The sequence below is a fragment of the Stegostoma tigrinum genome, chromosome 2 (genome assembly GCF_030684315.1).
Source record: "Stegostoma tigrinum isolate sSteTig4 chromosome 2, sSteTig4.hap1, whole genome shotgun sequence".
Lineage (NCBI taxonomy): Eukaryota > Metazoa > Chordata > Chondrichthyes > Orectolobiformes > Stegostomatidae > Stegostoma > Stegostoma tigrinum.
The window spans coordinates 136396624-136412036 of NC_081355.1; the positions used below are offsets into that span (position 1 = coordinate 136396624).

Below are 15413 nucleotides of genomic sequence, written 5' to 3' on the forward strand. Positions count from 1 at the left end.
ACCACCCTCTGAGTCAGTTCTGAATCCAAATAGCTACTGCTCCCTGTGATCTAACATCTATTCCACGTGATCTAACCTTGCTAACTAGTCTACAAGTAACATTGTAGAATGCCTTGCTCAAGTCCACATAGATCACATCCACTGCTTTGCCCTCATCATTCCTCTTCATTGCATCTTTAAAAAAATTCAATCAAGTTAGTGAGACATGATATCCCACACATAAAATCATGTTGGCTATCCCTAATCAATACTTGTCTTTCCAAGTACTTGTAAAACCTATCCCTCAGGATTCCCTCCAACAACGTGTCCACCAACAATGTCAGGCTCACCAATCTACAGTTCCCTGACTTTTCCTTACCACCTTTCTTAAATAGTGGCACCACATTATCAAACCTCCATCCGGTACCTCACCTGTGGCTATCAATGATACAAATATCTCAGCAAGGAGCCCAGCAACCACTTCTCTTGCAGAGTTCGAGGGCACACCTGATCAGGTCCTGGGGATTTATCCACCTTTATGTGTTTTAAAATGTCCAGCGCCACTTGCTCTGTAATATGAACACTTTTCAAGATGTCACTGTTTATTCCCCCACGTTCTCTATCTTTCATATCTTTCATCACAGTAAACATGGATGCAAAATACCCATCCTTTGGATTCTCCTCAAACCTATTTGCCAAAGCTATCTCATGCCCCTTTATTACCCTCCTGCTTTCCTTCTTAAGTATACTCCTACTGCCTTCATACTCTTCTAGGGATTCACTCGATCCCTGCTGTCCAAACCTGACAAATGCTCTCTCCTTTTTCTTAACTAAAACATCAATTTCTCCAGTCATCCAGCATTCCTTACATCTACCAGCCTTGCCATTCACCCTAAAGGAACATATTATAGAACATACATAGAACATAGAACATGACAGCGCAGTACAGGCCCTAATGTCTCTGGACTCTCATTATCTCATTTCTAAATGTTGCCCATATTCCAGCCATCACTTTACCTGAAAACGTCCATCCCCAATCAACTTTTGAAAGTACTTGCCTAATAATGTTAAAATTGGCCTTCTTCCAATTTAGAGTTTTAACTTTTAGATCCAGTCTATTCGTTTTCATCGTCACTTTAAAGCTAATAGAATTATGGTCATTAGCCCCAAAGTGCTCCCAAGAGTAGGTCAAGTTTTGCACCTTCTCCAGTAGGTACAAAAACAAAGTTGCTGGAAAAGCTCAGCAGGTCTGACAGCATCTGGGGAGGAGAAAACAGAGTTAACGTTTCAGATCCGGTGACCCTTCCTTAGAACCGAACCCGAAACGTTAACTCTGTTTTCTCCTCCACAGATGCTGCCAGACCTGCTGATCTTTTCCAGCAACTTTGTTTTTATTCCTGATTTACAGCATCCACAGTTCTTTTGGTTTTTCTCTAGTTAGGTTCAGTCATTCACAGACTGATTCGGAAAATTTTTTTGAACACACTTAACAAATTCGTCTCCATCCAAGCCCTGAACGTTATGGTAGTCCCAGTTTATGTTTGGAAAATTAAAATCCCTACCATAACCACCACATTATTCTCACACATTACAAACACCTCCTTACAAATTTGTTTCTCAATTTCCTGCTGGACGATCTCTCGTGCAATCCCAATGAGGTGATCATCCCTTTCTTATTTTTAAGTTCCACACATACAACTTCACTGGATGATGTCCCAGGAATATCCTCCCTAACTGCGGGCATAATCTTCTCTAAAACCAAAAATGCCACTCCCCATTCCTCCCTTGCCTCCTTTTCTATCCTTCCAATAGCATACAAATCCCAGACCATTAATCTGCCAGTCTTGTCCTACCCTGAGCCACTATTCTGTAATAGCTATGATATCCCAGTCCCATGTTCCTAACCATGCCTTAATTCTGTCTTTGTCAATGTCAAACACTCCCAGATGAGGTGCAAAATCTTTTAGAACCACACTGAAGTCCTTTATGCGATTGTTATCTGAACAACACATCAAATGAGCATCCACGTCAAATCTGATACTGCTGTTTCCTTCAGTTATTTCTTTACTATCCAGATTCATGTGCTGTGCTGTACAACTCTATGACTCTTTCAACTCCATTAGTACGCTGAGATTCGAACTCAAATGGAAATTAGACTTCTACAAGTTCCATCCAGGCTACATTAACATTTTAATCCCACAGGTGAAAGGCCTGTTTTTAAAACTGTGCTTACAATCTCTTTCCTCATTTAAATTCACGATACTACAATCTACAGTGTTTTATAACATCAAGAGAACTTATTTTAAATTATTGCCTGTTTCTTCTACACTATACAAAACATTCAAAATTGTGATTGCAGTTTGTAAAATAAAGATGGTCATAATAAAATGTATCTATCATAAAATGTAAAAAGAATTGAAATTTAGGTATCCAGAGAAGACAGGCCATTTCAAATACTTTTCTAATGGATCGAGAAACAATTCAAAAATACTCGAAAAGCTACAATCTGACAAATATAATAAATCCAAAATGTATACAAGAGGAGGACTAAGGTAACAAAGCTGTGACAAAAACTAAAGGGAATCCAAACAAAGCAGCACTTTTAGGCCTACATGAATCATTGGGTGTGCCACATGGAATATTCTGTCCAGTTTGGGTACCTGAGATTAGGAAGGAAATGAAGGCCATAACAAAGGGGTAAAGAGATTTACAATGGTAATATCAAGGATGAGAGGCACTAATTATGAGAAAATTAGGGTAAAAAAACAAGCTGTTTTCACAAGAAAATGGTGGCTGAAAGTCTATTTATAAAGAGAATTCCTTTACTACCAGAGTCAATTATATGCCAACATGATTCAGATGTCCTAAGTGTGCTGAAGTGTATTCTTCTTTCAAAGACCCTGAAATCTTATTTACACTTGTTGTCAAATGCTGCCCATTCACCTTTATCTGAAACGTGCCACAGTGAGTTACTAGCTAATATTTCTACTCTAAGGACAAAAGCAAAGCAGAGAAAGTGTTCTCCCTCCAGGATCCAATACAGCTACAAATATCACTGGAGATTCATTGAACAAACTATTAATCTCAAAATATGGAACATAAAGACTAATGAATGTTCATGCTAAACTCTCATCACTAAGTTAACATTTTTTTAACCAGTTACAGAAATACAAAACCAACACTCATATCTGTTCACTGTCTATTGTTAAGCACATATCACACATACATAAGGTTATTCATGTTCCAAAAACGTATGACATACATCCAAAAGCACTTTTGTTATATCTTCCACAACATATTACAAATTCTACTAAGTAGCAAACATTTCATCACCAATTAGATGCAACATGCATATGGATTCACTGAAAGAGAAATTACCCACGAGTCTCCACCCCATAGCTCCCAACTTCCCATGTTGAAGTTGCGTGTTCCAATTCCTTTCCCTGGGAAAGAGTTTGACCGCTATATCATAAGCGGAAGAAAAAAACTGAGATTTGTTGCTTGCAGGGAACACACAAGGATAAGACTATAGCATTTCCAGATCAATTTGCAGCACATTTATCCAACAAGTGCTCTCAGTTTAATGACAGAAAGAATCAAAAGACCTGCATTCACTGAAAAACCTACATTTACTTGCATTCACAAAGATCAAAGTGCTTAACAGACAATTAAGAACTTTTGAAGAGGCTCCTCTATTACAATGTAGGAAATATAGCAGCCAATCTGTGCACAAGTTCCTGCAAACAGACAGATGACAAAGGCCAGGTTACGCTTTGGTATTAATTGAGCAATAAATAAAATGCCTGGACATCAGCAATGATATCAATGAATAGTAAAATGGGGTTATTTACAACCAGGGATCTTTTATAGTCACCTTCGAAAATAAATGGGACCTCGGTTTAACATCTCATCTGACAGACAGCACCTCTGATTGAGCAATACTCCTGGTATGGCCCTTGACTTTTCTACCTAACATATGGAATGGGACTTGAATCCAAACCTTATGGTTTAAGGTGAGAATGTTACAAGCCGAGCCATGGTGACATTATTTTTTTTTTAAATCATAAGGAGTGTTATTAACTGGAAAATCAACAGAGTAAAATAAGTCAAGTAAAATGAGTGCATTGACTGAAATCTTTTTTTCAGCAAGTTATGATAGAATATTAAATTATTCTTGTTCAATTTTGGCAGAAACTATTACATGCTTGGAATACATTTCAACAACATACCTTGCTGGTAGAAGCCTTGTAGGTTGTTTTCAGTTTTTGAGATAACTGGCTGGTACTGTGGCTGGCTATACAAATGCAATCAGAACTTCTGTCAACAATAGAACATTGCATGCAAGACAGATACTGAGCCAGTTCTTAACCAGACTTGAGATGCCTATCAAACATTCATAGAAAGAAACAAAACATGAATTACCTTTTTTTAAATATGTCTCTCTACAGAGATGAAATCTGGTGCAAATTAGCAAAATTTAAAAATATGCATACAAATTGATTGTTATGATGATGAATAAAATTCAAAAGCAAAAATGATCATGACAGCTGTGGCTGTGGGATGGCACGGTGGCTCAGTGGTTAGCACCGCTGCCTCACAGCACTGGGGACCCGGATTCAATTCCACCCTCGGGCAACTGTGTGTGGAGTTTGTACATTCCCCCCACGTCTAAATGGGTTTTTGCCGCGTATTCTAGTTTCCTCCCACAGTCCAAAGATGTGCAGGCCAGGTGGACTGGCCATGCTAAATTGCCCGTAGTGTTGAGGGATGTGTAGATTATGATGTTGTGCCATAACAGAGACATGGGTTTCTCATGGGCAGGAATGGTTGCTGGATGTTCCAGGGTTTAGAACATTTAAAAAGAATAGGGAGGGGGGAAAAAGAGGACGGGGTGTAGCACTACTAATCAGAGAGGGTATCACAGCTACAGAAGCTTCCTTTGTCGAGGAAGATCTGCCTACTGAGTCAGTATGGGTGGAAATTAGGAACAACAAGGGAGTAGTCACCTCGTTAGGGGTTTACTACAGGCCCCCCAATAGCAGCAGGGAGATTGAAGAAAGCATAGGTCGACAGATTTTGGAAAAGTGTGCACGCAGTAGGGTTGTTGTAATGGGTGACTTTAACTTTCCTAATATTGATTGGAACCTCCTTCGAGCAGAAGATTTGAATGGAGCTGTTTTTGTAAGGTGTGTTCAGGAGGGTTTCCTAACGCAGTACGTTGACAGGCCGACGAGGGGAGAGGCCATTCTAGACTTGGTGCTCGGAAACGAGCCGGGGCAGGTATCAGATCTTGTGGTGGGAGAGCATTTTGGTGATAGTGACCATAACTGCCTCACATTCTACATAGCTATGGAGAAGGAGAGGATTAGGCAGAATGGGAGGATATTTAATTGGGGAAGAGGAAACTATGATGCGATTAGACATGAGTTAGGAAGCATGGACTGGGAGCAGTTGTTCCATGGTAAGGGAACTATAGACATGTGGAGACGGTTTAAGGAACAGTTGTTGGGAGTGATGAGTAACTATGTCCCTCTGAGACAGGCAAGAAGGGGTAAGATTAAGGAACCTTGGATGACGAGAGCGGTGGAGCTTCTAGTGAAAAGGAAGAAGGTAGCTTACATAAGGTGGAGGAAGCTAGAGTCAAGTTCAGCTAGAGAGGATTACATGCAGGCAAGGAAGGAGCTCAAAAATGGTCTGAGGAGAGCCAGGAGGGGGCACGAGAAAGGCTTGGCAGAAGGAATCCGGGAAAACACAAAGGCATTTTACACTTACGTGAGGAATAAGAGAATGGTCTAAGAAAGAGTCGGGCCGATCAGGGATAGCATAGGGAACTTGTGTGTGGAGCCTGAGGAGGTAGGGGAAGCCCTAAATGAGTTTTTTGCTTCTGTCTTTACGAAAGAAACAAACTTTGTAGTGAATGAAACCTTTGAAGAGCAGGTGTGCATGCTGGAATGGATAGAGATAGACGAAGCTGATGTCCTGAAAATTTTGTCAAACATTAAGATTGACAAGTCGCCAGGCCCGGATCAGATTTGTCCTCGGCTGCTTTGAGAAGCGAGAAATGCAATTGCTTCGCCACTTGCGAAGATCTTTGCATCCTCGCTCTCCACTGGAGTCGTACCTGAGGACTGGAGAGAGGCAAATGTAATTCCTCTCTTCAAGAAAGGAAATAGGGAAAATAGGGAAATCCCCGGCAATTATAGACCGGTAAGTCTCACGTCTGTCGTCTGCAAGGTGTTAGAAAGGATTCTGAGGGATAAGATTTATGACCATCTGGAAGAGCATGGCTTGATCAAATACAGTCAACACGGCTTTGTGAGGGGTAGGTCATGCCTTACAAATCTTAGAGTTTTTTGAGGATGTGACTAGAAAGGTTGATGAGGGTCGAGCTGTGGATGTGGTGTATATGGACTTCAGTAAGGCATTTGATAAGGTTCCCCATGGTAGGCTCATTCAGAAGGTCAGGAGGAATGGGATACAGGGGAACTTAGCTGCTTGGATACAGAATTGGCTGGCCAACAGAAGACAGCGAGTGGTAGTAGAAGGAAAATATTCTGCCTGGAAGTCAGTGGTGAGTGGAGTTCCACAGGGCTCTGTCCTTGGGCCTCTACTGTTTGTAATTTTTATTAATGACTTGGACGAGGGAATTGAAGGATGGGTCAGCAAGTTTGCAGACGACACAAAGGTCGGAGGTGTCGTTGACAGTGTAGAGGGCTGTTGTAGGCTGCAGCGGGACATTGACAGGATGCAGAGATGGGCTGAGAGGTGGCAGATGGAGTTCAACCTGGATAAATGCGAGGTGATGCATTTTGGAAGGTCGAATTTGAAAACTGACTACCGGATTAAGGATAGGATTCTTGGCAGCGTGGAGGAACAGAGGGATCTTGGTGTGCAGATACATAGATCCCTTAAAATGGCCACCCAAGTGGACAGGGTTGTTAAGAAAGCATATGGTGTTTTGGCTTTCATTAACAGGCGGATTGAGTTTAAGAGTCGTGAGATCTTGTTGCAGCTCTATAAAACTTTGGTTAGACCGCACTTGGAATACTGCGTCCAGTTCTGGGCGCCCTATTATAGGAAAGATGTGGATGCTTTGGAGAGGGTTCAGAGGAGGTTTACCAGGATGCTGCCTGGACTGGAGGGCTTATCTTATGAAGAGAGGTTGACTGAGCTCGGTCTCTTTTCATTGGAGAAAAGGAGGAGGAGAGGGGACCTAATTGAGGTATACAAGATAATGAGAGGCATAGATAGAGTTGATAGCCAGAGACTATTTCCCAGGGCTGAAATGGCTAGCACGAGGGGTCATAGTTTTAAGCTGGTTGGTGGAAAGTATAGAGGGGATGTCAGAGGCAGGTTCTTTACGCAGAGAGTTGAGAGAGCATGGAATGCGTTGCCAGCAGCAGTTGTGGAAGCAAGGTCATTGGGGTCATTTAAGAGACTGCTGGACATGTATATGGTCACAGAAATTTGAGGGTGCATACATGAGGATCAATGGTCGGCACAACATTGTGGGCTGAAGGGCCTGTTCTGTGCTGTACTGTTCTATGTTCTATGTTCTATTAGGTGGGTTATAGGGGGATAGGTCTGGATGGGATGCTCTGAGACTAGGTGTGGACTTGTTGGGCCAAAGTGCCTGTTTCCACACTGTAGGAATTCTATTCTGTAAAATGCATCTTCTATAAACAACACGCAATATAATTAGGTCAAAACAGCGTACATAAGGGAGAAGTTAGACATTTAACATCACAATAAATTATTTTACTAAACAAAATCCAATTGCATAGGGGATGGAAGGGAGTCATATCCATCGTTAATTCAAAGTATAAAACGCAAGCAACCAATTTAAAACAAAATTCAATTTCCACCTCAATCTGCAACTATGGTCTTTTCCAGCCTTGTCTGCCTCAAAGCCTTTAAGCTGTCATCAACAGTCTTCTGTCGATTATATCATTTCATCGCTAAGAACAAAGCTTTCAGCTATCTTAACTTTCTGGAACGTTCTGCCAAACCTTATCCATCATCCGACAACGTCAACCCCACAAACCCACTCATAAGTGACAAACAACAATGGCCCCAGCACTGATGTTACTACAGGCGAGTTGGAACTTTTTAATTCTACGTGTAATGTGGACATCACTGGCAAAACCACCATTTGATGCCTATCATTAATTGCCCTTGAACTGTGTGGCTTGCTAGGCCATATCAGGCAATGCATTGGTATTGGTCTGGAGTCCCACATAGGTCTGACTTGATAAGGGTGGTAGATTTTCTTCTCTAAAGAATGATTGCTTTATTGGTTCGTGGGATTATAAGCACTGCTATCTGGGCCATCATTTATCACCCATCCATAATTGGCCTTGAGAAAATAATCGTGAGCTGCCTTCCTGAACCACTGCAGTCCTTGGGACATTGACACACCCACAATGTCTCTTGCGAATTCTAGGTTTTGAACCTAATAACACTGAAGGAACAGTGATACTGTTCCAAGTTAAGATGGTGTGTGACTTTGAGTGAAACATACAGATGGCAGTATTCTCATGCATCTGCTGCGTTTCTTCTAGCTAGTAGCAGTCACAGGTTTGGAAGATGTTATCACTGCAGTGCGACTTGTAAACAGTACACACTGCTGCCACTTTATATCGGTGGTGAAGGAAGCAAATGATGGACAAGTTTTGTCCTAGATGGTGTCAAGCTGCTTGAGTGTTGTTGGGGCTACATTCATACAGGCAAGTGGAGAGTATTTTATCACATTCTTGTCATGTGCCTTCTAGGTGACGGACTGATGAGACAGAAGGCAAGTTGCTCCATGCTGAAAATACACAGTCTCCAACTTGGTTTTGTAGCCACAGCATATGGTAGGTCCAATTCAACTTCCAGTCAACGGAAACCATATCCCCAAACCAATTACAATGGGTAACTAGGGCAGCCACTAAATGTTCAGACTCACAAGATAACAAAGTTTGGAGCTAGATGAACACAGCAGGCCAAGCAGCGTCTGTGCTTCTGAGATGCAGCTTGGCCTGCTGTGTTCATCCAGCTCCACACTTTGTTATCTTGGATTCTCCAGCATCTGCAGTTCCCATTATTTCAGACTCACAAACTTGATTGAGTTTTTTGAGGACATAATCAAAATATCGATGAAGGCAAAGCAGTAAGCCATTGCCTACATGGATTTCAGTAAAGCCTTCGACAAGGTTCCATGTGGTTGACTAATAAGTAAATTTAGATTATATGGAATCCAGCGAGAGCTTGCCAAGTGGATACAAAATTGGCTTGACAGTAGGAAACAGAGAATGGTGGTGGAAGATTTTTTTTTTGACTGAAGGCCTGTGAAATGGGAACCCAGGGTTCCATAGGGATCGCTGCTGAATCTATTTTTGTTTGTCACTTATATAAATGATTTGGATGAGAATTTTGGAGGAATGGTTAGTAGGTTTGCAGACAACACCAAAATTGGTGGTGTAGTTGGCAATGAAGAACGTCTAAGATTATAAGGGGATCTCGATCAACTGGGCCAATGGGCTAAAGAGTGGCAGCTGGAGTTTAAGTTGGATAAATGCAAGGTATTGCATTTTGGTAACATGAACAAGGGCAGGACTTACATATTTAATGGTAGGGCCCTGGGTAACGTTGTCAAACAGAAAGACCTAGGAGTTCGGGTATGTAGAACTATGAAATTTGCTTCACAAGTAGAGAGGGGGGTTAAAACTGTTTCGCACACTTGTATTTATCATTCAGACCATTAAGTATAGGAATTCAGACAGGACATTAGTGAGGCCACTTTTGGAGTACTGTACAGTTCTGGTTGCCCTCCTATAGGAAGGATATTATTCAATTGGAGAGGGTTCAGAAAAGATTTACCAGGATGTTGCTGCAACTCGAGGGCTTGAGTTATCTGGATATGCTGGGATGTTTTTTCACTGGAGTGCAGGAGGTTAAGGGCTGACCTTAGGTTTACAAAAATCATCAGGAGCATAAATAAGGTGAATAGCAAAGGTCTTGTCCCTAGGGTGGAGGAGTTCAAAACTAGGGCGCTTATTTGTAAGGTAAGAGGAGAAAGATTTAAAAGGTAACTAAGGAGTAACTTTATCACACAGAGGTGAGTAGTGGTTCATATGCAGAATGAACTGCCAGAGGAAGTAGTAGAGGCAGGTACAATTACATTTAAAAGACAGGTACTTGCATAGGAAAGATTTGGAGGGATATGAGCCAACTACGGGCAAACGGGACAAGTTTTAGTCTGGGAAAGTTGGCTTGCATGGAAGAGTTGGATCTGCTTCTGTGCAATATGATTCTATGACTAAGCCAGCAACACCCACATTCCACCGTGAATAAAAAGACTTTAGCACTGAATGTCAAGGGAAGTGATAAGATTCTTTTTTGTAAACTAGGTGGGTTTTTTGAAAAACTGATAATAGTTGCCATGACCGATTTATCTTCAAGATTTATTAATTAAAAACTTTAATACCCCTTGCTGAGATTTGGAACTATGTTCCCTGGGCATTGGCCTGGACTTCTGGATTACAAGTCCAGTAACATTACAACTACAGCACCATCTCCCCTCTTATTTAAGTTGCAGTGAAAGAAATGTGTAATCACTGGAATGATACCAGCCATGGGACAACATAATTACGTTAAGAAGACAATTCTCATCTTTCAGATTTTTAAAGGTATTTTGAAGGTAACTGGAAGGACTATGCTGGATATAAAAGCTTGAAAGGTTTTATGAATAACAAGAGAACATAAATCTGGGATTAAGAATATAAAATCACAAGAAATAGGAGTGAGAAGGGTCTTTTGGCCCATTAACCCTGCTTCACCATACATGAAGGTGGCTGATCTGATAGTAGTCTAAACCACACTTTCCTATCTGCACTATGCCACTAGTCTCCTGCGTAAGTCAAACATTTCTTCAAAACAAACCTGAATGCAGTCTCTTTGAAAGAATATAAATGCAAAGTGAAAGATTGATACTGTGATTAAACTATTTGGTAAATTTTAGGTATTTGGAAGAAAAAAAATAAAATCACGAAATTTTCAGATTTTAATTCCATTTTCTGACTTTTTGGATTCTCCAATTCTGTTTTGCTATGTACGTATGGTATATATAGGTGAGAAAAATCACTCAGAGACAAGTCAGTCGTGTTCGTGCACAGCTCAGTGCACAAAACTGAGCGAAGCAAACAGCACACACAGCAAATCAGCAACAAAAATTATCATCCTTATCTATTATGCAATGCTGGGATCAATTTAACATTGGGATTTCAAACCCATTCTTCAGTTTGTTGCTTTAATCTTCAATATCATTAGTTTATCCCACTTAATGTTTGATTGAGCTAGAACAGCTGTATAGTAACCCGTAGTAGAAAGATCATTCTTTAATCTCTCGCTATGCACTTATATTTTTCCAAGGTGAATGGCAGAAAATGAGTCAGCACATAAAATACCTTTAAAAAAACTGAAAGATAAGAATTATTTTCTTATCATAGTTACATTCGCCCACAGCTGGTATCATTGCACTGATTATACACAGGATCTTTCCACATTTCCAATATGCAGTCCAGAATGGGCTATTCAGGACATTCAAAAATGACAAGCACAACTTGTTCTTATCTACAAGATTAACTTGCAAATATAGGAAATGTTAAGTTCTACTAGATCATACATTTCAATTCCTGAAAATTTTTAATGAACACAATTAAAGGCTTCATTTTCTTCACCTTTTGCCTTCAGCTGTCCTTTGCTTAAATCTCCCCCATCCACTGTTTGACCTTCAGCTGTCAGACGATCATTCAAAGTTTCAATTTCTCTTCGCACTGTAAGATAAGGAGACAGATTGCGAATCCTCATTTCCCATGCAAAAAATAATAAAATTGCTGTGGCTGTTGTTACTCAAGTAACTATATGCAGACGGTACTCACATTCCAAATTTTCAATGTACAAATTTTCGAACTCTCGTTCAATCTGTCCAAACAGCTCCAGCAAAGTTTGCCGAATTGATGTTGGCAGTTTGGAATCCTATGTGGAAAGAAATTAAGAGTCATTTGCTGGTTATTAACTTGAGCAATACCTTAAAATATCACTCCCATTGTAGATTAATGATTTCAATCGGTACCGGAGGATTGCTACTTTATTCAGAATTCCAATGATCTTTTGTTGTATGCATATATCTGATGAAAAAGATTATTTCTCCTCCATAACTGAGCTAAGGTCTGCAGTGAAGAAGTATCATCATATCTCAATGCAACAATTCCTAGAGGCAATAAAGGGTAGACTCTAAAAAAATGCCAGAGTGAAAAGATTAATTATTGAGCGTTAAAACCAACTAAGTATTAGGTTCATTGTGAAATATTCACCACATACATTCAAATATAAGTGCACAATTAATTTTGCAGGGGGTGCAAGAGAAATCAGTCAATCATGTGTTACACCAAAGGGATGTGATTATACATCATGATCAATTGTAGAGAGGTTTTTATGTTGATTAATCCATTACACAAAAGCACTGCAATAAGAAAGAGGTTACTAACTTATCACATATGATATAGACACAGTCAAGAAAAAAAAATTTTCAATTATCAGTTTAAATCGATACAAGTAACCGCATATTTAATGCAACTGTCGAAAGGAGTTACGAATTATGATATTTAGCACTCATTAGTATTATGCTGAGTCTAAAAGGTCTTGGTTCCAGTTCCATCATGCCTCTTCAATATTACTGGCTTTATTCAAAACCACTTTGTTACTGATGTCTTAAGATTATAATGAGGGGATTGAAGGATGGGTCAGCAAGGTTGCAGACGACACAAAGGTCGGAGGTGTCGTTGACAGTGTAGAGGGCTGTTGTAGGCTGCAGCGGGACATTGACAGGATGCAGAGATGGGCTGAGAGGTGGCAGATGGAGTTCAACCTGGATAAATGCGAGGTGATGCATTTTGGAAGGTCGAATTTGAAAGCTGAGTACAGGATTAAGGATAGGATTCTTGGCAGCGTGGAGGAACAGAGGGATCTTGGTGTGCAGATACATAGATCCCTTAAAATGGCCACCCAAGGGGACAGGGTTGTTAAGAAAGCATATGGTGTTTTGGCTTTCATTAACAGGGGGATTGAGTTTAAGAGTCGTGAGATCTTGTTGCAGCTCTATAAAACTTTGGTTAGACCGCACTTGGAATACTGCGTCCAGTTCTGGGCGCCCTATTATAGGAAAGATGTGGATGCTTTGGAGAGGGTTCAGAGGAGGTTTACCAGGATGCTGCCTGGACTGGAGGGCTTATCTTATGAAGAGAGGTTGACTGAGCTCGGTCTCTTTTCATTGGAGAAAAGGAGGAGGAGAGGAGACCTAATTGAGGTATACAAGATAATGAGAGGCATAGATAGAGTTGATAGCCAGAGACTATTTCCCAGGGCTGAAATGGCTAGCACGAGGGGTCATAGTTTTAAGCTGGTTGGTGGAAAGTATCGAGGGGATGTCAGAGGCAGGTTCTTTACGCAGAGAGTTGTGAGAGCATGGAATGCGTTGCCAGCAGCAGTTGTGGAAGCAAGGTCATTGGGGTCATTTAAGAGACTGCTGGACATGTATATGGTCACAGAAATTTGAGGGTGCATACATGAGGATCAATGGTCGGCACAACATTGTGGGCTGAAGGGCCTGTTCTGTGCTGTACTGTTCTATGTTCTATGTTCTATTATAATCATACCAAAAACATTCGGTATGAAAATGCATTGAAAATTCACAAGTTCATTTTAATCGTTGAGAAGCTCAATTTGGTATGAACTGTCATCAAAAACAGGACTCACCCAAAGCCAATATAATAAAATGTGAGGCTGGATGAACACAGCAGGCCAAGCAGCATCTCAGGAGCACAAAAGCTGACGTTTCGGGCCTAGACCCTTCATCAGAGAGGGGGATGGGGGGAGGGAACTGGAATAAATAGGGAGAGAGGGGGAGGCGGACCGAAGATGGAGAGTAAAGAAGATAGGTGGAGAGAGTGTAGGTGGGGAGGTAGGGAGGGGATAGGTCAGTCCAGGGAAGACGGACAGGTCAAGGAGGTGGGATGAGGTTAGTAGGTAGCTGGGGGTGCGGCTTGGGGTGGGAGGAAGGGATGGGTGAGAGGAAGAACCGGTTAGGGAGGCCCGAAACGTCAGCTTTTGTGAAGGGTCTAGGCCCGAAACGTCAGCTTTTGTGAAGGGTCTAGGCCCGAAACGTCAGCTTTTGTGAAGGGTCTAGGCCCGAAACGTCAGCTTTTGTGCTCCTGAGATGCTGCTTGGCCTGCTGTGTTCATCCAGCCTCACATTTTATTATCTTGGAATCTCCAGCATCTGCAGTTCCCATTATCTCTGATACTATTTTAACCTCACTGCGACGCCTCTTCCAGGGATGCCTAACCTGCAGAAGTTACCCTCCTCCCTCCGGACCAACCTCAGGGAATCTCTCTCCCATTGCAACTCTCTTGTCCCCTACTGCATCCCTAAACCAGCCCAGTTCATCCCCTCGCCCCACTGCACCACACAACCAGCCCAGCTCTTCCCCCCCACCCACTGCATCCCAAAACCAGTCCAACCTGTCTCTGCCTCCCTAACCGGTTCTTCCTCTCACCCATCCCTTCCTCCCACCCCAAGCCGCACCCCCAGCTACCTACTAACCTCATCCCACCTCCTTGACCTGTCCGTCTTCCCTGGACTGACCTATCCCCTCCCTATCTCCCCACCTACACTCTCTCCACCTATCTTCTTTACTCTCCATCTTCGGTCCGCCTCCCCCTCTCTCCCTATTTATTCCAGTTCCCTCACCCCATCCCCCTCTCTGATGAAGGGTCTAGGCCCGAAACGTCAGCTTTTGTGCTCCTGAGATGCTGCTTGGCCTGCTGTGTTCATCCAGCCTCACATTTTATTAACTCACCCAAAGCCATTGTGTTTGATTTCAATAGTGTAAACGCTCACTGTTAGATGCCCTCTCCCAATAACATTGAGTGCAAACAGAACATAGTCTGAAAAACAAGCCTATAATGCAAGACTGTTTACCATTGAGCAAACATAAAATATAAAATACAGAAACTAGGCTAAGTGTAAATTGATTGTATTTAATTGTTAGCAGGCAGTAGGAACTAACTAGGCATTTACTTGCATCATAAAAAAGCACAAACTGAAATTGCAACTGAATCACTAGCTGTACATTTACAAAGCATTATTCTATGAAGAAACGTATAACACGTGTAAAGATTGGTTCTAGTTCTATCATTCACCGACCGGCTTTCTGGAAGCGATCATTCCAGAGAAAAAAAACGAACCAGCATGAAATTAACAATCCTTACTTTCCAAACCTTGCAATCCAACCAGAACAGCCTGAAATGAATTATTGCTGATTACCCTGGGAATATTTGCCACAAAAAAGGAAGAATGTGTGCAATCGGGATTGGTAAGTTAATCAGTGCAGA

General features: G+C 41.6%; 1 protein-coding gene across 3 annotated transcripts in view; it reads right to left on the minus strand.

Moving 5' to 3' along the window:
* The window catches only part of wdr37 (WD repeat domain 37), a 124789-nt gene that overhangs the window by 70626 nt on the left and 38750 nt on the right, over positions 1 to 15413 (minus strand). For all 3 annotated transcript variants that reach the window (XM_048562121.2, XM_048562132.2, XM_048562112.2), the window contains 3 exons: positions 11901 to 11997; positions 11700 to 11795; positions 4209 to 4273 (listed from right to left, as the gene is read on the minus strand). In XM_048562121.2, coding sequence (XP_048418078.1) covers positions 4209 to 4273; positions 11700 to 11795; positions 11901 to 11997 — 258 coding nt within the window. The remainder of the gene's footprint in view (positions 1 to 4208; positions 4274 to 11699; positions 11796 to 11900; positions 11998 to 15413) is intronic.